The sequence below is a fragment of the Acanthochromis polyacanthus genome, chromosome 9, assembly GCF_021347895.1.
Source record: "Acanthochromis polyacanthus isolate Apoly-LR-REF ecotype Palm Island chromosome 9, KAUST_Apoly_ChrSc, whole genome shotgun sequence".
In the NCBI taxonomy this organism is placed as follows: Eukaryota; Metazoa; Chordata; class Actinopteri; family Pomacentridae; genus Acanthochromis; species Acanthochromis polyacanthus.
Window position 1 is genome coordinate 30,113,906 of NC_067121.1, and position 26,681 is coordinate 30,140,586.

The 26,681-nt window shown below is 38.5% G+C and overlaps 2 protein-coding genes across 2 annotated transcripts; one reads left to right on the forward strand and one right to left on the reverse strand.

The window, feature by feature from the left end:
- Nucleotides 1–53: 53 nt before the first annotated feature.
- Nucleotides 54–15,753, reverse strand: rpap2 (RNA polymerase II associated protein 2). The gene is made up of 12 exons (XM_051952837.1): nucleotides 15,658–15,753; nucleotides 13,889–13,934; nucleotides 13,150–13,264; nucleotides 12,235–12,333; nucleotides 12,070–12,135; nucleotides 11,892–11,980; nucleotides 11,747–11,782; nucleotides 10,553–11,660; nucleotides 10,282–10,376; nucleotides 8,934–9,014; nucleotides 6,072–6,140; nucleotides 54–256 (listed from the first exon to the last, which is right to left on the reverse strand). Exons 1-12 carry the CDS (start codon nucleotides 15,710–15,712, stop codon nucleotides 112–114), a joined length of 2,004 nt encoding a protein of 667 aa, XP_051808797.1. The 5' UTR covers nucleotides 15,713–15,753; the 3' UTR covers nucleotides 54–111.
- On the forward strand, nucleotides 15,731–26,630 carry glmna (glomulin, FKBP associated protein a). The gene is made up of 19 exons (XM_022214316.2): nucleotides 15,731–15,857; nucleotides 16,143–16,222; nucleotides 18,018–18,143; nucleotides 18,249–18,362; nucleotides 18,433–18,541; nucleotides 18,619–18,904; nucleotides 19,017–19,116; nucleotides 20,173–20,354; nucleotides 20,468–20,521; nucleotides 20,708–20,738; nucleotides 21,513–21,602; nucleotides 21,702–21,743; nucleotides 22,700–22,773; nucleotides 22,862–22,946; nucleotides 23,065–23,174; nucleotides 23,954–24,017; nucleotides 24,350–24,485; nucleotides 26,065–26,138; nucleotides 26,251–26,630. Exons 2-19 carry the CDS (start codon nucleotides 16,184–16,186, stop codon nucleotides 26,338–26,340), a joined length of 1,806 nt encoding a protein of 601 aa, XP_022070008.2. The 5' UTR covers nucleotides 15,731–15,857; nucleotides 16,143–16,183; the 3' UTR covers nucleotides 26,341–26,630.
- Nucleotides 26,631–26,681: the final 51 nt, after the last annotated feature.

Sequence of the window (26,681 nt, forward strand, 5' to 3'; positions counted from 1 at the left end):
TCCACCAACATGTTATATCTGAAATCTTTGTCAAGCAAAAACCACACATACTGTTTTTATTCCAACCCAGTTTATTTGTGGAAACCAAACACTGGACACATCTGTCTCAGGTCAATGTTTTGGGGGTTTAAACAGCTGGACTAAGTTCAGGACGTCCTGCTCTTGCAGACCGAGCTCCTCCATCAGCGTGTTCAAATACTCCACTGAGGCCGACCTCTTTAAGGCTTCTCGCACCGCCGGAGACACTTCTGACAACCTGAAATACAAAAATACACAAACAAATCAAGCACAAATCCAGCACATTTATTCATTTCTGACACGTGGTTACATCTTCAGGACGACACAGAATGAAAAGACTGTCCTAAAACTAAAAGGTCACATCCTCAACAGCAAAATTAGTCCAGGGTTAGTGAAGAACGTGAGTAATTTATCTGAGCAACACACAGATTAAGCGTCTGTCCGTGAACTCCATTTGAAGGGGTTCAAATGTTTACTCAGCAAAGATAAGTCCTGTTTTGTGACACAAAAACCTCTGCTTACTGCCGACACGAGGACAACTACATGAGCTGAAGTTTGTGATTTGTGAAATAATCTCATAGAACGAAAGAAATCTGGTTCGTGGTATCTGGAAATGTAGAACATGTCTAAACCTTACACTGAAAAAGTGTCAAACCATGATGATAAAAGTCTGTAAACTCTAAAAGTTTGATGCAGTTTATATAACACTGAACATCAATGAGGAGAAAAGGGTGTTTTAGATTTTTCACTCCTGACAAAATAAATTTCCCGACTCCTGCATGGTTTTAATGGAAAAATGCCTTAATATGTACAACAATACTGTTATTTTTGCATTTAATTCTTGAAAAGAATACAGTTTTTCCCAGATAAATGCACATATTGTTGTGCTGATAATGGAAATATGCTGCAATATTTGTAACAAGTAACATGGCAATTTCTGCATTTATTACATGTTACAAAAAAAAAAAAAAAAGCTTGTTACCGGTCAAATTGATGTAATTCTGTGTCAATAACAGACATGTGCTTTAATATTTTTTGACAGCTTTAACCGGAATGTTTGCTAAAAACACATATTTAATGCTAAAAACACTAAATGTTGTGCTGATAATGGATAAAATATTGTGATAATATCGTATTTTCATGTAAGTTTTCAAACTTTTAAAGGTTAGTACAGTAAATTATGAAATGAAGTATATTTTTAACCCTAAAATCAACAATCAGTACATTTCTTTACTGTAAATGTAGAAAATGTTTTACGGTAACATTCTGGCAACCACAGCTGCTGGAACTGCACCATAAAAACTTTTTTTTTTTTACCATGTATGGAAAAACCTGACACTGAGATGTGAGAAATTACAAGCTATACACACGTGGACAAAATTGTTGGTACCCCTCAGTTAAAGAAGGAAAAACCCACAATTCTCACTGAAATCACTTGAAACTCACAAAAGTAACAAGAAATAAAAATTTATTGAAAATTAAATAATCAAAATCAGCCATCACTTTTGAATTGTTGATTAACATAATTATTTAAAAAAACAAACTAATGAAATAGGGCTGGACAAAAATGATGGTACCCATAACTTAATATTTTGTTGCACAACCTTTTGAGGCAATCACTGCAATTAAACGATTTCTGTATTTGTCAATGAGCGTTCTGCAGCTGTCAACAGGTATTTTGGCCCACTCCTCATGAGCAAACAGCTCCAGTTGTTGTCTCAGGTTTGATGGGTGTCTTCTCCAAATGGCATGTTTCAGCTCCTTCCACATATGTTCAATGGGATTCAGATCTGGGCTCATAGAAGGCCACTTTAGAATAGTCCAACGCTTTTCTCTCAGCCATTCTTGGGTGTTTTTGGCTGTGTGTTTTGGATCGTTGTCCTGTTGGAAGACCCATGACCTGCGACTGAGACCAAGCTTTCTGACACTAGGCAGCACATTTCTCTCCAGAATGCTTTGATAGTCTTCAGATTTCATCGTACCTTGCACACTTTCAAGACACCCTGTGCCAGATGCAGCAAAGCAGCCCCAAAACATTACTGAGCCTCCTCCATGTTTCACCGTAGGGACAGTGTTCTTTTCTTCGTATGCTTGGTTTTTGAGTCTATGAACATAGAGCTGATGTGCCTTACCAAAAAGCTCCAGTTTGGTCTCATCTGTCCAAAGGACATTCTCCCAGAAGCTTTGTGGCTTGTCAACATGCATTTTTGCAAATTCCAGTCTGGCTTTTTTATGAGTTTTTTTCAGCAGTGGTGTCCTCCTTGGTCGTCTCCCATGAAGTCCACTTTGGCTCAAACAACGACGAATGGTGCGATCTGACACTGATGTACCTTGGCCTTGGAGTTCACCTTTAATTTCTTTGGAGGTTGCTCTGGGCTCTTTGGATACAATTCCAACGATCCGTCTCTTCAATTTGTCATCAATTTTCCTCTTGCGGCCACGTCCAGGGAGGTTGGCTACTGTCCCGTGGGTCTTGAACTTCTGAATAATATGAGCCACTGTTGTCACAGGAACTTCAAGCTGTTTAGAGATGGTCTTATAGCCTTTACCTTTAAGATGTTTGTCTATAATTTTTTTTCGGATGTCCTGGGACAATTCTCTCCTTCGCTTTCTGTTGTCCATGTTCAGTGTGGTACACACCTTTTCACCAAACAGCAGGGTGACTACTTGTCTCCCTTTAAATAGGCAGACTGACTGATTATGAGTTTGGAAACACCTGTGATGTCAATTAAATGACACACCTGAGTTAATCATGTCACTCTGGTCAAATAGTTTTCAATCTTTTATAGAGGTACCATCATTTTTGTCCAGGCCTATTTCATTAGTTTGTTTTTTTAAATAATTATGTTAATCAACAATTCAAAAGTGATGGCTGTTTTTGAATATTTAATTTTCAATAAATTTTTATTTATTGTTACTTTTGTGAGTTTCAAGTGATTTCAGTGAGAATTGTGGGTTTTTCCTTCTTTAACTGAGGGGTACCAACAATTTTGTCCACGTGTGTACAATCTGCTTGAAAAGTTACACATTAAACAAGCACCTGTGATAATGTACAATATTTGAACAAAGAAATTGTGAAAATTCCACACAGTGAACCTCTGCCTAAGTGTGCAGGATGTACAGTCACATGTCAGATTATCAGGTACATTTTTAGCTAAAACTAATGCTACAGGAACTACCTGTTTGATGAAGGTTATAATGACCAGTCTGTGTTTCAGGTTCATTCTAGAGATGCTGGATTTTTGCTGGTATCAATATTCAGCCACATTTTAAAACACGTTTTGGCCCATTGCTGATACATGCACACATTTTTCTACCCAATTAGATTAAACACCAAGTCTATCCTGTAGGAAAATTAACATATTATTATAAGTACTCTCATTGTGAAATTCAGCTAAAAGATACAGGAAAAAATGCAACACTTTTCAAATATCACTTCACAAGGAAAAGAAAACTGTAAACTTCACCTGCCTGTCAATGTTTATAATGAGAAGATGTTTCATTTTAAAGCATTTAGCAGCTGATGCCAGTGGTGACGCAAGTATGATCAGCTGAAGTTCACGGCTCTTCTGAGCTGCTTTGTCTGACAATGAGCATTTTGAATACTTCTTAATGTCCATCACATTCATACAAATGTGAAGAGAATTACAAAATATTACAATCAGATGTTTAAAAATTAAATATGTTTCTATCAGCCAGTAAGCCGGAATTAACGGATAAAAACACTCGTAAGCTCACGTGCTTTATTCTCAAGATAAACAGACAAGAGTTATCTCCTATTTTTGAGACAGTTGCTTTATAGACAAACACACATCTATAGATTCCTTATGACGACTCAGTCCAGCACCTTTACGATGACAGAGATAAATTCTCACCATCTGTATATAAACTGTGTGACTAATTCTTCTATTCAGCAGTCCTGCATTAGAGTCTTTGCATCCAGGTCCACTTCTAGCTGCTCTGACTCACCTCTCTAACCTCCCCCCTCCCTCCCCCACTGCTGCCTCTCTACCTGTCCTGTGCACCGGTGTGGAGGTGCGCTGCTCGTTAATCTCCGGTTCAACCCAGGGTCTAGTGTTGCAGGGGGGGGCATCCATTATTCAGCTGGTTTGAACAATAGAGGCCAGACTAGCTCCACAGCTGCTGTGCAGCAGATAGATAAGACACCACACCAAATTATTCATGATGGAGGAATGGAAGGACAGAGTGGAATGGAAGTTAAATGGGAACTGATGAAATCATAGAGTACCAATGGGACATGTGACTATGAGGACGAATATCTGCTAAAGGCCTGATTATCTAGAATGAATAAATGAACGACAAGTTTCAAAAAAGTGCATTACTGACGTGGCTTGTCATCCAACGATATATAATATAAAACTTGCAATACATACAGGTTGTTAAGTGGTTTATCAGTTTGATAGAATTAAATCTTTAAAGCAGCGATTTAAAAAAAAAAAAAAAAGCATCTCTCAACATCTAGAACCACCTTAAACACACACTGCAGTCTTGTTTCTGTTCCTTCCCTGCAAAGGTCAAAAACTGTTTTATCATTTGAACTTTAATTCTTTTTTTATTTCCCTGAACATTACTGAGAATTTGTGTCCAAATTAATACTACTTTTCACAGATCTTCTTTGATGACACATTCCAGCTGAAACACTCCAGTTCACAACATCTCTCCTCTGTAACATTATCAATTTATCCAATGCAGTTTTAATGAAGTGTTTGCAGTCACTTGGTGACAGATTTGCATCGCATGCTGTTCTTCAAGCTGCAAAACACTCACTGTATTGTTTGGTTAATCTCAAGAGAGCTCACAATGTAAGCTATGATATAAACGCAAACTGACCGGGGACCACTGAGGGAGCAATAAATCAGAATCAACCGGGCATCAGGTGAAAGTTTTCCCAGCCGGAGCAATTTAAAGTGCCCATTTTGCTTGGATGTATACAGAGGAACTGCAGCGAAAGAGAGTGTGGGTGTGTGTGTGTGTGTGTGTGTGTTTAACCTCAGTGTGTGCAGGGCTGTTTGCATGTGCTTTCTGTCCTGCATCACGGATCTGGAGAGGGGCAATCAGGTGGAGATAAGGCCATGAGGCGTTTGTGTGTACTCAGACGGGAGCAGCACGGAACTGTCCATGAACTGCCAGCAACACACACACACACACACCATATGGCAAGGGCCAAACAATGGCAAACCATATAGCATCATGTCAAGTGCACTATGAACACGGTGACTCCAAGTTAATGTTAGGAAAAGCTGCACGTTGTTCTTGAATGTGAAACAGAAATTAAAGCACAACAAATATGTATTGTCAGTTCCAATAAGCAAATGCAGGGTTTCTGCAGAAATCAGCCAATCAAATTTAATGCTTTTTAATGCCATTTTAATGCTATACCATAACCATTTTAATGCCGAAATGAATTCAACAAATTACACAGGTTGTTTGTTTCTTTGTAAAAGATGATTTTTATTTGAAAACTGTCCCTAAATTTCACTATTTCTGAATCCTGGAACCACCACTGACAACCCAGTTATCGCAATGCTTCAACATGTTTACGCAGATGCACATATCTGACAAACCGCAGTCTATATTAATATATTAATTATTGTCAAATATTTTTCTTGAAAACTGCAGAAAGAATTTTTAATGCCACTAAGAACCATTTTAATGATTTTTAATGCCATTTAAGGCCTTAATTTTTGCAAAATCACCTTAATGACTATTAACGCTTTTTACTGCAATGCAGAAGCCCTGGTATATTGATTATATTTTGAAAGTGCTAAATTATCCAGCGATTGCATATTTCACAAGCAAGTTTGGTTGTTTATGTTGCAAAAACATAGAAGTGTTGCTTATCCTTATATTTTTCCGATGGCTGACAGGGTGCATTTCCTGGTAAATAGTGCTCCTTGATTTCCTCGTCATGTTTTTCCTCCTGTCTTCTCTACATGTGACCTGGCTGAGGTGCAGGCCGTCCAGCTGTCACCCTCTGAATGCTGACATAAACGGTTCACAAACACACACACACACACACATTATAAACTTACAGATGTAGAAGCACCACGGCTATGAGGGTCCACTCTGGAGTTTTGTGGATGATGTTTGTGTTGGTGAACCTGCGAACAAAAACAACAGTGAGCTACAAGACACAAGCCATGTAAAGATTTTCGTGTGCAGAACCAGGTGTCGGCTGTCATAAAACACCTCATTCTGGTGATAAGTAAACTGGGAAAATAAAATGCGCGCAGAGCAGACCAACCACCAGCCTTCAACAGTGATGTATGTCTCTCTGACAGCGCTGTGTATATTCTCTGGTTTGAGCCTCTTGTCAGCCGGGCCTCTCAACAGCCTAAAGAGAATTCCAGGAAGCAGGATTGTGGAGGTGTTGCTCTGCTGTCTGATGTGCTTCTAAATCAAAGTCACAGTGATTTAATAGCAGCCCCGCTGAAAACATCCCAACCGGCCAATGGGAATATACAACATGTCTATGATGGGAAATGTTCAACTCTGGCCCCAGCTTTAATGATTGTTTTTTTTAGAAAGAAATATCCTTCTTATTGGTCTATTTAACAGAAGAGAAACTGATGTGCCACAGTAATAAAGCAACCTGCATACATCACAAATAATAAAACTATGGCTGAGTTCTACTTGGCTGCTTTGGTTTTGGTCACACCATCATGGATTAGAATGACATCTCAATAAAAATGACATCTAAAGTCTGTTATTGCTCACTGATTAAACACCTAAAAACTCATTTTTGTATCAAAGTTACATATTTAGATTTTTTTTTCTTCGAATGAATCCCTTCCTGTTTTAAAAAGGCGTAGCTATAACCCTACAAAGTTGCTTCCTCTGTGCAGATCTATGAAGTCTCTGCCTTCTTTCTATCCATCCTCCACTACTCGTTACAGCTCGAGCACCCCAGCTCACTTACGGCTGTTCAAACACCGCTCTTCAGATTCAGATTCATAAAAGTTTGTTTATTTGTCCCCAGGGGGCAATTAAAAGGCATGTAGAGCAGGCAGTGCAACAATGACATAAGAAATGGAGTAGGAAAAAGAAACTAAAGATAAAGTGATATAAAATAAAAAAAATAAATAATAACACCCTATTATACTATTGTCAGTATTTGTCTATATAATTAAAGTGTAAGTGTGCATATATATTTGTCCACATGTGGGCATGAAGATACTGTATACCATACCCTATCTATCTGTCTTTATACTTATTTGGTGAGGGGAAGAGTGGATAGGAGGTAGACTAGAGAGGAAAAGTTTTCTCTGTTTCATGTAGCAGCATTTTGCAGCTTGATTTGCTGTAATCGCAAACAAAAAAATCTAATAAACATGTTAAAAAAAAACTAAAAAAACAGAATACTAGTGCAAATATGGATGACAATTGTATACAGGGTGAAAAGGGGCAATGAGGTAGGTACATTACACTATTCAACACACTGGAAAATAGAAATATCAGAGAAATTCAGTAACATGTTTGAACCCAAAATCGATTTTGAAGAACATTACTGACACACAATGCTCCACCCTGAAGGCTGACTGAATTGTTCCTTTGGGTTTGTTACCCTGTAAGTCTAAATCTGTGTTGTCTGAGACCCTCATAAATGTTTTTACGACTGGAAGGAGTCTTTACTGCTATCCATAACTTCTTTTCCATTTCCTAGTATGACAGGTCTAAATTTCCACTATGTGTCTAACCAGCCTGAAACGGTCACACCTGTGCAAATAAATACAACCTTTAAAAACCACGTAGGACTGTATGTATGCTGCAGCACATTAGCACAGACTGGGTGTATCTACATATGTCTGTCTGTTAGGTTCATGTCAGCAGATTGGACCAATTTGTTGGAAAACAACAACAACACAAACACATTTTCACATCAAACTGGGAGAAGCATAAGTGCTATTTAATGCCTTCATTTTGACCATTATGGTTCTGTTAGACGAAAGTTTTCCAGTAAGACAGCGTGCAGAATATCAAGGTCCTGGAAATACCTAAAGAGAATTTAATCTAATTTTCTTGTAATCACATTTAGACATGTCTGCAGACATTTCTTGTTTTTGTCAGGTTTCATATCCGCCTGTAGGGGGAACCAGAGTTCATCAAATCTTCCCCCAGTGTTGTGGAATTCAGATAAAATCGATCAGCTCATTAGATGCTCTACACTCTAGTTTCTGGTGGAATATTACAGCTGCCTCAAGCCGGTTATGTTATGCACACGGAGAGTATTAGGTTTTATAAATCACTCAGTCACAGATTGGTGGGAGAAGTGCATATCCTCCTAAAATGTAAGTTTCAATACCCCAAATGTGGCAATAATTTATTAGTTACTACTGTTACCAGTTAGGAATAAAGCCTAATGATCATATGGATATGAAAAATACCCACATAGCCCTTTAAAAAAGCACACATAATTCTATCCTAATTTATAAGGCATGATCTACACTACCAGTCAACAGTTTGGACACACCTTCTCATTCAGTGCTTTTTATTTACTTATACTAACACTGAAGAGATCAAAACTATAAAAGAATACATGTGAAATGATGCTGTAAACAAAAAAAGTGTTAATCTTCAGTATTAATCTACAATGAAGAAAACAAAACCTATAAATAAATAAAAAGCATTGAATGAGACGGCATCTTGACTGGGAGTAAACTGTATATAGTCAGAGGCTGAAATCAGCTGCTGCTACTCTCGCTGCTGTTAAACACACTAATGTAAACCCTCTCACTGTTTTTCCTCCCTCAAGATGAAAAAATAAGCCACATTTTAGTCCTCGTCTGCTTCACCAAAGAAGACAGCACAGGTGTGTGCGTGTGTGTGTGTGACCTTTGTGCCGGCAGACTTTCGGTGAAGTGTGTGAAGAGTTTGTGTGTGTGTGCTGCACTGACCTGAACGTTCTGACCAGGCTGTTCAGGTCGGTGGAGACGTCACTCATGGTGAGATGCAGCGGACCCACAATGTTTCTGAGACTGCACACAGCAGGCGCAGATGACAGATTAGAGCCAGAGGAAGTCAAACACAAATCCATAAAAAGCTCCAGTCTAATGCTGAAAAAAACGACGCATGCATTCATCCTCACAAGATTAGATCACTGTAATGCCATTTTTGCAGGACTGTCCAAGAGCTCATACAGAACCAGAGTGCCAACTGGCCCAAAGCCTCAAATGGCAGGAGTCCAAATACATTTCTGAGTACCTCGCAAGCTTCATCCCAGTTAGATCCCTCAGATGATCAAATATGTGTCTTCTGAATGTGACTAGAATTAAGACTAAATGAGCTAAAGGTGTTTTTTTGTCCATATGCGGCTGGTCACTTTAACAAACTGTCTGATAACCTGAGATCTGCAGCGACTGTATATTTGTTTAAAAACAGTCTTAAAATTATTGTTTTCTCTCAGGGTTTTGGTATCCGGTGGTGTGTTTGTGGCTGTTGTAATCCAATCCACAAATGATCGATGTCGCAGGAATTGCATTTTGTATTTGTGTGTGTTATATGAGTGGCTGAATAGTTACTTGATTGATGTGGAATACTTATGCTTAATATCTTATTTGTTTAATGGATTTCTGTTTTTGTTTGCTTTGTAAAGCACATTGAGTTTAGCTGTGTATAATATGTGCTATGCGGAAAATAATGACTTGAAGTTCATCATCCATTAATTATTAGGTTTAGTTGCACATTTATTATACTGTGGATACAGATAACAGGAATTCAGTTATCAGTTTGTTTATGTGCTGCTAATTAAACCAACATAGTTTTGCAGTTCTATCTTTCAGTGGGTAGAGGAGGACAGCTACTAGACAGCACATTTCAGTAGGTGCACATTGGGATCATTACATTTTTAACATCAGTATTGTGTTGTAAAGCCGATACGTCCAGCAATTTGTCAAGCAACAGAATTTTGACTTAATTTATGCTAAATTTGTCTAAATGCTTTCGCTTAATTTGGGGTACTTTGATAAAAATGACGTGTCAATGTCACCGTGGGTTCTGGGAAACCACAAAATGAGTATCTTCATTGTAGCATCACATTTCAAAGACCAAATGACTGGCAAGTTAATTGATGATAAAAATTATTTGTTGGGGGCCATTAAAACCATGCTTCAGTTCAGTTCACAGAGAATTTAAAGCTGCTGTGGTTGGAGTCAGTTTGCTGAAATAATCGACTGTTAAAAAAACAACACGTGAATAAACTCAAAAAGCTTTTTGTACATCTCAGTATAATTCAAACACACGCACCAGCTGGTGAGCTTCTCCACTGTGATTCGCTTCTGGATGAGGTGCTGAGCTTGAGAGTCAATCAGTGGAAGAACTGGATCCTTCGTTCTTCGGTCCTGAACCGTCACCGAGTGCGAACAAGAAACAGAATTTATGAGTGTTCACACCTCAGTACATGAAGACATTTAGGGTTTGCATGTGATATTTTTAACAACATGCCCCCATGTTAATGCTGACTCTTACAGCATGCCCTTTAATTCACAACCTGCGTCTCCGTCCTTCTTAAACTCACCGTGTCTCCGTTCGGCTCCTGCACCTCCTCCGGCAGAATCCACGTCCCCTTATAAAACTCACTGACCCTGAGCTCCAGCTGCTGGGTTTCCTTCTTCAATGTCTCAAAGTCTGGAACTGCAGCTGATGGCCTCTTTTGCTCCCCAGCGTCAATCACCTCATCGTCAATATCATCTTCATCCAACTCTGCCTCCTCAGTTTCTTCTTGTACATCAACAGATGAAGGATCCAGTGATTGATCAGCGCCATACAGGAACTTCAACGTTTCATCAGTGCACCACTTCTTCAAAGTTCTTCTGAGGCCCTCGAGAAGATTCAGATGCACTGAGTCAGGTGTGGCTTCACCGGCGTAGTTCTTCAGTAGATCTCGCAGTCCTGCTGCCCCTCTCTTGCTCATACCCACTTGGGTGATGCTTAGATCTGTTTGCTTTGGTAAAGCTGTCTTTAGAGTATTCTGATTCATGACATCTGAAGAAGGGAGAGCTTTGCTTTCTGTTTGGGGTTCTGACTCTATAACTGAAGGCGAGGTGAGTGAAGATGTTTTTTCTGTCTGTGTGGGTGTTGAATCCACAGGCAGGACAGTGTTGTGAGTGACTGTCTCAGATAAACTACACAGATTTAGTTTAGCTGTAGCCTCTTCCACACTAGATTCATCAAGGAAGTCTTTCTCTTTCATCACTGCCTGGTCAGTATCTATTTTGTGCAGCTCTTGAGGTTTTCCAGCATCAGTTCTAATTTGTTTCATTTCCTCATCTCCTCTTATTTGTCCTTCCTTCTCTATATTCTGTCTTGGATGAAATTCAGTTTCCTCTTCATATCCGTTCCTGGTCTGTTTCTTCCTCCTCTCCATGTTCCCTCGTCCACCATTCTTCTCTTCATCTCTGCGTTTAGGCAGGTCTCCCCAGTGCACTCTGGGCCTCTGCTGCTGGGAGACGACACTGGAGACGAAGTCCTGCTCCTGTTCACCGTCGCTGCTGTCACTGTGTTCAGCTGCAGGAGGACGCTGCTGAGAGCTCTGAAGATCCTCTGGTTGAGCATTCAGCGGGTTCTCAATGTCTTCCTCTTTCAGACGCTTCTCTGACAGCATCACCTCCTCACCAGAGCTCCCACTGCGCGCACACATATGTAACACTGAATTAGTCTGTTTATCTTTAAGCCTACATATCTAAAATTTGAAAGCTACACATATACACACCCATCTCCTTTCTTCAACAGTTTAATCTCTGGAGGACTGTCAATGACAAAAAGGGAAATAAAGACAACATATACAACATTATTATAGTTAACAATCAGGTAATCGCTGTGATTCAGGATAGAAAGATGAGAGGAAGAACACACACCTCTCATGCTGTCTGATCCAAAGCGGCGTCTTTGATATTTGTAGCTCAAACTCTTTGGACGCTTTGTAGCAGAAGTTACTGCAAAAACACTAAACACAGAGAAAAGAACCTTGCATGACTATTTCTTTCAATGTTTTTTGGTCATTGTAAGAAGCATTAGTCATGTAGAAGCACTCACCTTGCGCTCTGTGATGTCATACACCTTATTGGTCTTAGCAGATATTTTGTACTGTTGAGTTGGGATCTAAACAATAAAAAGTAGCAATGGCACTTGAGAAAACAGAGTAAACGTATAAAACATGCAGCACATGGATGTTTACTACTTGATATTAAGGTGTCTTACCTTGCCCAGTTTATTTGGACATATGGGATATCCACATAGTTTCGCAATCGATCTTTCCTCTATAGTATCTTTGTAATTAGCTGGAGTGATGAACTTGGCCTGTGAAGACAATAGACTGATAACATGCTGCCCACCGCACCAAATAAGTCACTATAACTAAAAATATCCAAACTGAATTTCAAAAAGCAAAAACAACAACAATATGATTACTAATCCTTTATGCTTTTAGGTTATTGTTAAAGCAAAAATAGCAAATATTCTACTAGCAGGTTAAACTTTTCAGTGTGAGGATATATCTCTGTAAACAGCATATGCTTAGACTTCAGACTCCTAACAAGACAAACAATATATATGAAGATGTACTCTTGGACTATTTGATTGCAACTGCATACATTTTTCACCAAATTAATTGCCCTAATCTGGCCCAAAGGCTGACATCTCAGGTCATCATGTAGCCAACATAAATTTGTAAAATCTGCAATAAATAATAAGTTCAAATGACAAATTAGAGCCAGACAAACACAGGAGAGACTGGACTCACTACACAAACCTCAACAGTAAATAGCTTTTATACACGTTGTAAAAAAAAACAAAAAAAAAACAGACTGACAACACTCAAAAAGATTGTTCAGCCACGGAAGACAAGGACTGTGAAGGAAATTGGCAGGATCAGTGTGACATAATCCAGACAGTGATTAAAAAAAGCGATAGGATCAGGGTGTGAAATATAAACAACAAAAGACTGGCAGGGGGGAAAAATCCCTTTCATGTCATCTTCTGGCATAATTTAAATTCCTGAGAGGCAGTTGAAGCTAGGCCCATGTCTAGCAGCTGCCTCATTTCAGTTTGACAACTTACAGATGAGCTGTGAGCTACTATTGATCTGCTTCTAAAGTGAACTCAGACGATACATACACAGTCAACCAGGAAGTCCTCAGCCACACTGTCCTCCAGGAGACGCTCCACCACCTGCAGAGCTCTTTTCTCCAACTCCAACTTCTCCCTCAATTTCTCCTTAATCTCCTCTCTCCTGCCACAAAATATAGCACACACATTAGAAGATGTCTTGGTGTTAATTCTACAACCAAACGACAAATCTGAGTCGTTTCCTGCTGACATTCAAGCTGTAGCACAACTCAGAAGTTGTCAGCTCTCACATGATGCCTAAAACAAAAGAATTATGTGAAGCCACAAAAGAAGCCATCTTGGCACAGGTGGAAATTGGCATGAGTGAGAGCCAGCCAGTGAGAAACTGACGATCTCCAATACAGCTGTTCATTACAACAAGAAAAAACCAAACTATGGGAAATGGCTAGGTATAAGATCTTAAACTCTTATGACCTATTTTTGTTGTTATCATTACATTTGTCCAAACAAATGTACCTTTAGTTGTACCAGGCATTAAAAGGAACAAGGAATTGAAGAAAACGAGGGCGGTCCAATATTTTTTTTCCATGACTGTAAAGTTAACAACTAAATGTAGTGTGGTAAAAACGATTTGCTTCTGACTACCATGAAGTAGAAGAACAAAGCAGCAGAAAATGGAACCACTCGAGTAAAACACTGTATTTAACCACAGAACTTAGCTACTTTACATCACTGATTAGTACTGGTACGACTCAAATATAAAGTTAAAAAAAAAGCTCTTTCATACCTTCTCGCTTCTTCTTCAGCTGTTAGTGCTTTGATGCGTTTCCCACCTGAAACACAAACAACAACAAAGTTAAAATGCAAACAGAAAGCCCCTTAAATGTTTAAAAATCTCTGTGGAGTGGAGAAAATGCCCTGCTGTTAGCTTCCTAGACTGCGGTCAAGCCAGCCGCCTCTCGTTTCTCCGTAGTCAAGCCAGCCGCTCCTACATTTTCAGTGCGCTCTTAACATCAGCTTACGGTAAATGCACGACCGCGCATCAACTATTTCCGGTTTAAAAAAAAAGCGCTGCATTCGCAGATGTATTATACAGCGATGTTTTAAGTAACTGACTCAGCTTAACTGTTAACTATCGAATTGTACGGCTAATATTTACACTAAATAAATAGCTTGAAGTATAAGAAGCTGAAAACTTGTTTATCTATCTGTCTGTCTGTCTGTCTTTAAAATTGTGAATTCAAATAAAAAGTGATGTGTGTCATCCCAGTGATCTATTAGTGTGATAATAAAATAAACCTCAGTCGAAAAGTCACATGATCTGGACCGAAACGAGAAGACATGCTGATATTTACATTAAAAAATGTTTAATTTTTTGCTTTAAAATCTTTTAAGCCAAACTATTTCTTCTTCTTTGGCGTATGCTGACCAGGTAAGGTAGGATTGTGATTCTGCATTAGTTTGGGGTCAATACGTCACATGACCTGAGAGCTATTGAGCAAGAAAGCTCATATTTACTGTAAAAAAAAACAGTTAAAAATCAATAATGACCTAAAATCAAATATAAATTGGCGTATGTTGACCATCCTTAGTAGCACTATCATTCTGCATTAGTTTGGGGTCAATAAGTTACATGACCTGAGAGCTATTGAGCAAAAAAGCTAATATTTACTGTAAAAAAAAAAACTGTTAAAAATCAATAAAGACCAGAAATCAAATATAAATTGATGTATGTTGACCATCCTTAGTAGCACTATCATTTTGCACTGGTTTGGGGTCAATACGTCACATGACCTGTGAGCTATTGAGCTAAAATGCTAATACTTACTGTAAAAAACTGCTAAAAATCAATAAAGACCAGGAATCAAATATAAATTGCCGTATGTTGACCATCCTTAGTAGCACTATCATTCTGAATTAGTTTGGGGTCAATACGTCACATGACCTGAGAGCTATTGAGCTAAAATGCTAATATTTACTGTAAAAAAAACTGTTAAAAATCAATAATGTCCTAAAATCAAATATAAATTGGCGTATGTTGACCATCCTTAGTAGCACTATCATTCTGCATTAGTTTGGGGTCAATACGTCACATGACCTGAGAGCTACTGAGCAAAAAAGGCTAATATTTACAGTTTAAAAACTATTAAAAATCAATAAAGACCAGAAATCAAATATAAATTGCCGTATGTTGACCATCTTTAGTAGCACTATCATTTTGTTGTTGTTTGTGTTTCAGGTGGGAAACGCATCAAAGCACTAACAGCTGAAGAAGAAGCGAGAAGGTATGAAAGAGCTTTTTTTAACTTTATACTTGAGTCGTACCAGTACTAATCAGTGATGTAAAGTAGCTAAGTGTTTGTATATATCTATGGGCTTGACTACGGAGAAACGAGAGGCGCCTGGCTTGACCGCAGTCTTCCTAGTCAGTGCGCAACTACCGCTAAAACCAGCTTTGTTTTATAATAAAATAAGATTTAACTCTTTTGAGGCTCTTAACACGTTTGTAAAAGCGTGTTATTAAAACGACAGACTTAAACTTGAGGGGGAACTCACCTTTTGTGGTGGTTTTAACGGAGCCTCCGGTACTCCTCCTCTCCTCAGCCGCCATACTGTTTCTGTTTGCCACCGGTCACCTTTGACCGCTGACGTAGTTCAATCTACGGCAGCCGGGACGGTCAATCCTTTATTTCGCGCTGAGCCCAGAGAGCGTGCCGTGCTACTTTTCACCGGGCTGTTTGGGACATGAAGCTCAGGTAGGAGTCTGCTAGCCCAGTTTGTCACTTTTATACACCTGCAGCAGCCCCCAGTGTTAATGACTGACTTTTGATAGTCAACATATCACTGCTTTTATTCAAGTTTAGCGGTTAAGCTAATTCAGAATGATCAGGACTAGCATCCATCCTGCGCTGCTGTGTTTAACCCAGTTTTAACTGCACTAACAGGCTTATTTGACCCCAAATTTAAACACAATTAAAACAGCAGAGATTTGATCGCCAGAGCACATTATTCTGACTTGAAGTGTCCCCTGTGTTTTGGAGGACTGCCCTGTGAAGACCAACCCCCACTGAAGGCAGCAGGGATGGCTCTGGAGCAGCTCAGTGATGTGGTCCAGAGATGTGTAAGTGCTCCTCCAGACACTGATACACACACCCAGACACATGGAAAAACAATCACTATAAGTGGCCTGGATGTTTTTAATACAGTGAGGAATATCTATTTCGAAGCTACACTTTAACATACATCCTCCAGCCTGCTCCAACTGAATATTCCTATCTTAAGTGACAGAGAAATTTTTAACACATTAGTTGTTTGTTTGCAATAATTTGGAATATATTTGCAATAAAAATGAAAATCCTAATGTCAATATTAGGAATAGCATAAACTAGAAATCAAATTAACCTTAAGTTGATTATAAACATGCAGAAGAATGTTCGTTTTTAAAGGACCAATGTGGAGGATTTAGTGTCATCCAGTAGTGAGATTACAGTAGCTGTCCTTCAGCATAAAAACGTCATAGTTTATTGACAACCAGTGTTTAATTTGTGTGTTCTGTTCTGTGCTAGTGTAGAAACATAGTGAAGAGGAGCTGCTCTCTTTGTAGATAATGAAGTTAACAGAAACACAGTGACTCATAGTTACAGGTGATTAAACACCGATGAAATCATAATATAACACAATATTCCTTTTGTGCTAACAGATCCCCGTACATTGGTCCTTTAATATAATCAAAATATATTGTTATAATGGTCATAAGCATTAGTATAGGTCAGTGGTTGTCACATTTTTCTGTCATGCCCTGAAAAAAAATTCCCCATCCCAACACTCCACTTTATTTTTTAATCAATTCTTACCAATGACAGGGAAGCAACTAATAAAAAAATAATAATAATTTGAAATGACACAAAGGTCTGCACAATAGCAAGCATCAGCAAACTTGTTAAGTTTAGTTTACTTGCATAAATCATACTAATTCAACTTTGTTTTTGGAACATTTAATTAATAACCAATAATGGGCCGACCCCTGCTCCTGATAATATTTAAATTGTCACAAAGGATGTGCAGGGAAAGTTAAAAAAAATGCTTTTTGAGTGGCTCAGCATCACAATCAGGAGAACAGCATATCTCAGGAGCAAAATATCAACATGTATATATAACGCGGATATAAATGTTTTAATGACTGTTCTTGTTCTTGTAAAGTCAGTTCAGGTTTTTTATGTAATACCAAACTGAAAGCATATGTATTCTCAGGGAATATAAAAGGTGAATGCCCAACAGTATTATAATATTATAAGAAACTCAATTTGTCCCTTTAAGTATCTGTTAATCTCATAGTATGAAGAACTAACAATATTATAGTATTGTAAGAAACTCAGGTATTCCCTTTGAGCAACCAATTTAGCAACAGTGGGCAGAAAATACAATTAAATACAACTAAAAAGAACCCTTCAGAAATTCAACTTATGACATTAACAATAGCAATGCATTTAGAAACTGAAAAATACAAAGTATAATATAGGATTAGAAAAATAATATTGTAATTTACATACATAATAATACAAAATATACACTTGACAGGAAGAGTCTATTCAGAGTTTGAAATAATCTCAAATTTCTGCCTATTTTGTATAATATTGTAAAATTAATATTGAATTTTTGTGTCAAAAATGACTTTTAAATATATTACATAAAAACAAAGAGAAAGAAAGATATTCAGAAATTTAGATTAGTTCTTAATTTAGTTTTAAATTATTCTTTTGCTGAACATTTGAGAATCTGAAACCAGTAAATGTTTTGACTGAAAATACTCACTGAAAATAAAATTCTGTGTTTCAAATGAATACTACTGTACTGACTGTGTTGAAAAGTCTATAATTTCTCTCTATTACCTCTTTATTTCCTTTTCTTTCACACAGCAAGCCCTGTCCAATGACAGCTACGCCACTGAGGATCATGACGTCTTCACGATTGCAGGGCGGAGCTGCATCGAGGAGGGAAACAGCGCTCAGGTCCTCAGTATCGTCCTGGATGAAAAGAATCAGGTGCATTTCTTAAAGCTCTGACATTGATTGACTGTTTTTTGTACTTACTTGTTAATGTGTTACACATTGTGCTGCCTAACATGCCTTTATCTTTCTGCGGTGTAGGACATGGTGAGATGTATGGGTTGGAATCTGCTGCCTCCACTGATTCCGGTGCTGCTGAAGAAAGAAGACAAGAACCTTCCTCAGTGCCTGGCCATTTTCAACCACCTGATGCAGGTCAGCGGTGGTTCAGGATTGGATATAATAGATAGTCTGCTTTATGTCTTGAATGATGTCTGTTTTTTAGACCTGCAGACCCAAAGAGCTGCTGATCGGCCTGTTGGAACAACTGGAACAGGATGATCCTGACACCATAGCTGAGAGTCTTCATCTCCTCTTGAGCCCCCTACAGAAAGGTAAAGAACATCTTTAATGATCTTGAGGTGCATACTCTGATATATATTTCCAGTATTTCACCTGTCTTTCCTTTTAGTGCTTCTGTGCCTCGGGAGTCGTAAGCCGTCATCCTTGGGTATGACCCTGTCCTCGGTGCTGGACCAGGTGGCCAAACTGCCTCTCCCTCTCACCAAGGAGCAAGAGGAGGACGACGTGTTCTCGCTTTGTCGCTGCTGTGCAGACCTGATAGACTTTGTCAGACCCTTTGTCAATGAGGCCAGACAAAACCTACTCACCACTAAGACACACGGCAAGAACATAGACACAATGACAACAAAGCAGAACGAGATGGAAGACGAGCTCCGGACAGAGCTCCTTAAGTTGTGAGTGGAAGAACAGACTTGCATAGAAATGTAATCTCATGTTACATTGTGCTAAGGAGCTGTTCAGATCTTGACTATAAGGCTCTATTGTGTGTATTTTTGTGTTCTGCAGCTGTATGAAGACTCTGAGTCATCCTCTGTTGGAGGTACAACTCAGGGATCCCGACACGCTGCCTGTGTCCCCGCTCAGGATGTTCGCCACAGACATTTTGGTAGTGAAAAATCATTTATTGTTGTCTACGGTTGTCTTGTAAATTTAGTTTGATTTGTATAATGTGTCCTTGACTGGTTGTCAAAGTTTTCATGAACGCTGACAATTAGTTACACAAGAATTAATGTACAGTCCAACAATCACACTCTATTTCAGTTTCCTACTATGGGTACAAACAGTCCAGAAAGTACTTTTGTAGTAGCCAGAGTACAGAGTACATGAAAGACGCATCTGAAAAAAATAACAAAATTACTGTTTAACTAATGAACTTACTGTGTGTACCTGAACAGGTTTGTACCAGACAGTTAACTAAAAGTAATGGATAAACAATACAACCTAAAGTAATGCATAAATGATTAAAATAGATAAGTAAAAGTGAAAAAGTGAATAAATGGTGGAAATAGCCAACTGAAAGCATGGCTAACAGTTGAAATTGTTAGCTTATAGTATGGATAACAGTTGAAAATTATTGGTGAGAGTTTGAATAAACAACTGGAAACTGTTGCAGTTGAAACCTTTTGCTAAAAGAATCTAAAACTGTTGAAATTCTTTACTAAAAGTATGAAGTTGAAAATATGTAAACAGTTGAAAATTGTTTACCAAAAACATGGCTAACATTTGAAATCGTTAGCCAAAGCAGGTGGTAGACAAATAAGTAAAACTGTTAGCGAAACAACTTGGTTAAACGATTACAGTAGCTAGCTAAAACTGGGAACAACCAGTTTCACGATTAACTGAAAATATGGCTAGAAATTGAAATTGTTGGCTACTAGTATGAAATGACAATTAAAATTACCATTTAAGATGGAATAAACAGCTAAAAAGATAATGGATAACCAATGGAAATTGTTAAAAGTGGATAAACAGTTGATGTAGTGGTCTTGGCGTTGATATCAGGGTTCCTAAGTCCATTTGACAGGCCAGCAGGGCTACGTCAGATGGAAAGGTTGGAAAACGTTCTATTCTTCACAAATGTTTTACCAGTACAACATTCTCACCTCCATGGCTCATTGACACTGTTAGCTATCATGTAATTCTGTTTCTGTGTTTTGAACAGGAAACCCTCCGTGCTATCGGAGAGTCTCTCCCCAGCCTCGTCTACCAGCCTCTGCTGAGGAGGAAACGGGTTCCAGGCTTCCTGGAGGAGGAGGTGCGTTATCCTAAAGAGTCTCTGGCCAGCTTGGCTCACCTGGTGTTTGTCCATCACCTGGCTGCTGATACATTCCCCAGTGTTTTCAGGTCAGTTAGAGGAGATGATGGCTTTGTCTCACCTTTGGTTGGAAATTCTGCATTTTTTACTATTAAAATACTACGTTGTCATTCCTAACTCTGTATATGTGCTCCTCCCACAGTCCTGTGTTCAGTCTTCGGTGTACCATGGAGCACATCCTTCTCCTCCTGTCCAGGTAAATGCATCACACAATATTATTCTACCTGCTCTGTGCCTGTATGTTATTTGCAGCTCTGACATCAGCTGGCTTTTCCAAAACAAAGACTGCATTTATTTAGTAATTCATCTTTTAACCTTACTTGTTATATTTTGGGTATTATTTCACACTTCTAATCAGTTTAAAATGTGTTTTTTTTGTTAGAACCGAGGACTGCAGGATTCAGAAAGGACTGGTGAGTCAAGCTGAAACACCGATTTAGTGATAAGTTTTTTTTCCACTGTTGCGACATTCTGGAGATTTTTTAATGTGCTTTCCAAAGATTCCTGAGATGACACACTATAGTCACAAAAATAACGGGTGGCATGCAACAGTCAGCTACATCATTAAAACCACAACATTGATCATCTTTTTCCATTCATTTCCATTACCACCTGAGCAAACATTTTTGCAAACCAAGCTCAAATTGCAACAGCAGCAGGTTGCTCCAGAAAGACAGTACACCTCAGCCACTGCCAGAAAATACTCAGGAATAGTTGGAGGAACATGACAAAGACCCAAACTTCTGATCTGGCCTCTAGTTACTCACATTCCAATCTGATTTAAGCATCTGTTGCTGAGCAAGAGGAACCTACGCAGTGTTAAGTAGGTGGTTTTAATGTGGCTGGTTCATGTGTAAGAGTTCAAGATCTTGGTTTAAATCTTGGCCCAAAACAAAACAAGTTAAATACCCACTGCCTCCCCATTGGGATATTTTATGAAACAGATCTACAAATTTGAAATTGTATTAGCGAGACCGAACTTAAAACCACAGTAGCAGGTCTATGAAGCTGTAAAGACTCATTAAAATAGCTGAGCAGATGAAAAGTGGAAAAAAAATTGCTGCAGGAAAGAGTCTTTAAGGTGGTAGGACAGAAAATGATCAAGATGTCCATCGAGATACCAGAATCATCTTGTGTTCAGTGCACTTGTAGGACGTCTCTGATCCTGAGTGTTTGTAATCACACAGGAGTTGTATGAGAAAAGTCTAGTGCGAGTGGAGGACAGCAGTTTGCCTGCAGATCTGCTGGAGATCAAAACCTTCCTCACAGTGCCTCAGGTGAACTCAGTTATTATTATACAAAGCTGCTGTGATGCTGTTTTTACTGCTGCAGTGTGTGCATCACACAACGTTACTGATTTCAGTGTCTGCTTTCAGAACTTGGTAAAGGTCATGACGATGTGTCCAAGGCATGATTTGGTGAGTCCTCATGTTTGTAGATAGTTGAATAGTTTTGTGCAAAATGTGACATAAGGTTTCTACAATGTGTACCAATTGCAAGGTCACGGATGATCAACTTTAGTACACTGTAAAAAAAAAAAAAAAAGTTTTTATGGTAATATTCTGGCAGCTGTGGTTGCCAGAATGTTACCACAAAATCACAGTTAACATTTTCTAGGTTTACGGTAAACAAATGTATTGATAATGTTGATTTTATGGGTAAAAAATGTGCTTCATTCCATATTTTACTGTAAAAAAGTTTTACCCTTTAAACATTTACATGAAAATACTATGTAAAATAAAATTGTGTAATTTATTATAAATATTACAGCATTTTCCTATTACCAGCACAACAGGTAGTGTATTTAACATTAAATATGGCTATTTTTTAAGCAAAATTAGGGTTAAGGCTGTCATAAATGTTAAAGCATATGTCTGCTTTTAACACAAAAGTACATCAGTTTGACCGATAACAAACTATGTTTTTCATAAAATAAAAGCAGAAATTGCCATGTTACTTGTTATAAATATTGCAGCATGTTTCCATTATCAGCACAACAATATGTGCATTTAACTGGGAGAAACTGTGTTCTTTTTGAGAATTGAATGAAAAAATAACAGTATTGTTATACATATGAAGGCATTTTTCCATTAAAAACTGAACATGAGTCGGGAAATGTATTTTTTCAAGAGAAAAAAAATCTAAAAAACACATTTTTCTCCTGATTAATCTATTTTTAGTGATTCAGTGTTATATAAACTACATCAAACTGTTCTAGAGTTTACAGATTTTTACTGTAAAATGTACAAACATTTCTTACAGTGTATTTATTGTAGGTTTAATTAATTTACCTGCGTCATTTGCATCTTTTATTCTCTAGAAGAAAACATATGAATTTAGAATCAGTGTGTTTACTTTCCTTTTTCCTCCACAGAGAACCAGAGGCCTGAAGGTGTTCCAGTTGAGCATTGATAAGTTTAATACTGAAGCCAAGTACAGATTTTTCCAGTAAGCTCAGCCGTTGTTCCCACAGTGTCGTCAGAAATGCTTCCCTCTGTTCCACCTCTCACTGTAACGACTGCTCGTCTTGTTTCAGGTACATGCTGAAGACAAGTCGTCACTCAGGAGTGGAAGGTTACATCATCAAAAACATCAAGAATCAGATAGACATCGCTCTGCAGGTGATGTGACATTTATAATGACCGAGTAGCTCTGTAGCTATTTGGTTTTAGTGCAAAAAGTCCAAGCTAAACAGCATCATAGAAAAACATCCATCTTTGTCTTTCTATCCGTCTCCAGCCAGGTAACAGTAACACCTGGTTTGAGGGTGTTCACCTGCTGCCTCTGCTCAGGAAGGTTCTTAGTCTTCCTGACGGCCCAGAGACCGACCTACTGCAGTATCTGGACAGGTCAGCACACACCTACTGTTAGTGTTTGTGGCAGAAAGCAACACTAAAATACCATTAAAGGAAAATGTGAAAACCGTTCTGAGCCTTTTTCTCCTGACTGGTTACTTCCATTTCAAATCGTCAGAGGCCTTCTGCTTGAACATCTCAGACCCGGTTGAAACTTTTAAAGTATGAATACTATTTAAAATGGCAGCTGTGAAGTTTCTCCTGGATCTGTCAAGTACATTAAGTGATGATGTTTTTTAATGCAAATATCAGTATAAATAGCCACATTTTATGCTCTGGAAATTTGAGATAAATCGAAGATGGTCGAGCAGAAATTGTTCCTAAAATTTGGTGATATGAGATGGAATGACCCTACTGCTACACTTAAAAACTGTAAAAAATGAATTTATCAGTGCTGTCACATCCTTTTTTGCCCCCCCCCCCGAGATACAATTTCCTAGATGCCACACACTTCAACTGTTATAGGTTAGCTGTAGTTCCTGGTTGTATCACCAGGTGGAGCCTCTTACTCTTTGATACAGTTCCATTCTGGTGAGCAGAGAGCATTTAGTGAGTGAAGGAGCACCATGACAAAGTCTTTCAGCCCATTTAATAACCTCCAGTCAGCACTCAAGTTAAATCGAGCCAGGATTAACTTGGATAGCGTAGTGCTTTAATGCTAATATTTAAACTCGGTAGGTAACTTCAGTCACATCTCTGTTATAAAGCATATTGGGTCAACATTTGTTGTTTTAAATGGGCGATTTAAATAGTGCTGACTTGACTTTTTACAGAATCATGGAGTCTCTGAACCTGCTGCGTTACCTGGTTATAAGAGACAAAGTAACGGAGAACCAGGTAGGTGTAGCCTTCAGTCTGACAGCAGGAGAGTTAAGCCGAACACTTAGTGAACATAGTGTTGTTAGAAGACCTTGGGGTGAATGCAGTTCTGTCAATGCTGCTAAAAAACACGGGAATTGATGTTATCTATATCTATTTATATCTATAATAAGATGTCTAGTTGGTGTAAATTTGTACTGTTTACCTTCTATCTGTTGTTTTAAACATGCAGTATAAAAAATCCTGACATAACGTGACTCCACTGGAATACAAGTCTCTGATTTCCAGAGAGTATGTATAGCATGTAGCATGCAGCTACGCTCATTTTCCTGCTGGTGTTGATGTTGCAGACGGGGATCTGGACAGAGCTTTATAAAATAGAGGATGCCTTCATGAAGCCCCTGCGTGTCGGGATAAACATGTCCAGAGCTCACTATGAGAGGGAGCTGCACACCACCATGGAGGCCAAGAAGAAGAAAGCCAAAGGTCAGACCAATCGCAATACATTTAGGTCAACGGAAAAAAATATATATATGCACCCCACGAATGCTGAGATCATGAAGCTAATTTAATTTTTAAGGTCTTCTTTTGCTAACATGATCAGCTTACACAAGATACACTCTTAAGCCTCGTGTTGTCCTGCAGGTCAAAATTGACCCGTTTTAAAGTTTGAAAATGTGGGGAAAATATATATATATATATATATATATATATATATATATATATATTTTTTTTTTCACAGTGAAACTTCTGATGTCCACATTTTCGGGAAATGTTTGAACATTTTTTGGTTGAAAAAAGAAATGTTAGAAATGTTTCTTCAGAACATTCGCAAAAAAAAATGAACCAAAATCCAGCAAATTTCGCTGGATTTTGGTTGATTTTTTGTGAATATTCTTATGAAAATTTTAGAAGTTATACTGATATATATGTAATCACTTTAGATATTTTTTGGAAGATTTTTACACATTTTTAAAAAAAAATGAATTTTCTTGCCAAATTTGAGGGATTTTTAAAAATAAAACTTTTCAGGAATTATTGAAATTTTCTTCCTGAAGGTTTTGCAAATTTTCAAAAAAATTGGATTTTTTTCAGACAAGGAAACAATATTTTTTGGTGCCTGTAAATGAGAACAACAGGAGGGTTAAAAATGTTCAGGTGAAGCTTGTCCTAATGCTGGAGTTACAGCTTGTTTTCTAACACCTCCGATGTAAACTATGAACTCAAAACAATAACACACAGTGTCACTTTTATTAATGCCACTTACGTGCAATCTCCTGCTCATATCTATTTTATTTGACCTAATTTCCTCCTCACTGTACTATATACATCTTGCCTGTTTTGCATATGTTGGAGTTCTTAATGTAGTGTTGCTTTATATGTACATTTGATTTTATGATGTATTGTTGTTAATTTAGCTTGTTTCAATGCACCATTCAGTTAGCCTAGCCGCGCTAGACCCATGTTCTGAAGGCACAAGGGTCTCGGCATGCTCGACAGGGAGGGAGGCGGGCTAAAAGGTTGTCTATCAAATCACTCTGCAGCAATTGGGTAGGTATACAACCAATCAACGCAACGAATAGGCTCCTAGAGCGCCGGAAGTCAGAGGATACGGTAGTTCGGTGAAGCCTTATTTATACAGTCAATGGGTGAAGCTCAAGTATATTACAGACATGTTAACACAAAGATTATTCAGAGTCGGTGCTAATGGAGCTCAACAACTGTTGTCGTTTTTGTTGTCGACCCTGGCAGAGAATTAAATTCGTTGCCGTGGGTTGTCTAGCGCGGCTAGGCTAGTTGTTTCCGGTTATTTCTGTCAGAATCGTCGCGCCTCTGTCGTCACTTAGTTACGCCCACCTTCTGACTCTACACTTCATGGCGATTGGTCCAGCCAGTTTTAGGAGAATCCAGCCTCGAGCCTTATGGAGGGTAACTAGATCCACCCTGGCAGAGAATTAAATTCGTTGCCGTGGGTTGTCTAGCGCGGCTAGGCTACCATTCAGTGGCAGCTGCTTGTATTTTCGTCATGTATGATGACAGTAAAGCTATTCTACGTTTTCCACAGAAGAGGAATCGGTGCTTTCTGTGTCCGTCGGTGATGAGAAGCTGCCGAACATGACGTCAGAGTCGCAGATCCAGGTCAGTTTTGTGTTCATATGGCAGTCAATTGACTGACACTTGACTGTGTGTGTGTAGAGCCCTCATGAAGAGCGCTGTGATGACCTGACTGAATTTGAATGGGTCCTTACAGGCTCTGCATTCGGCCCTGCACACGTTTGACATGATCGAGAGCGTGTTGGTGCGGATAGAGGAGCTCGTTCAAGTGAAAGATGATCCATAAAGTGAGATGAGCAGCCACAGATCCTCATCGTCTCAGGGCCCAGCAAACAAAAAGAGCCTTCAACAGCTGATTTACTTGTTCAAAACAAAGCATGTAGATGCATCTTTTTCTTTGAGCCATGCACTTCTAGTGTTTCATATTTCAGGTTGTCTCAGCAGCACTCATCTAAAACTGTTAAACATTGTCTATAAAAACAAATCTAAACGTCTGTGAGGCTTGTATCATCTCTGTAATAAATTTTTCAAACTTTTGTACACACAGGTAAATAAATTGCTAATTCTTGTACTGTTTATTCTAACAAGTGGAATATTTTCTTGCTGTTCAGTAATGACATCTGTAAT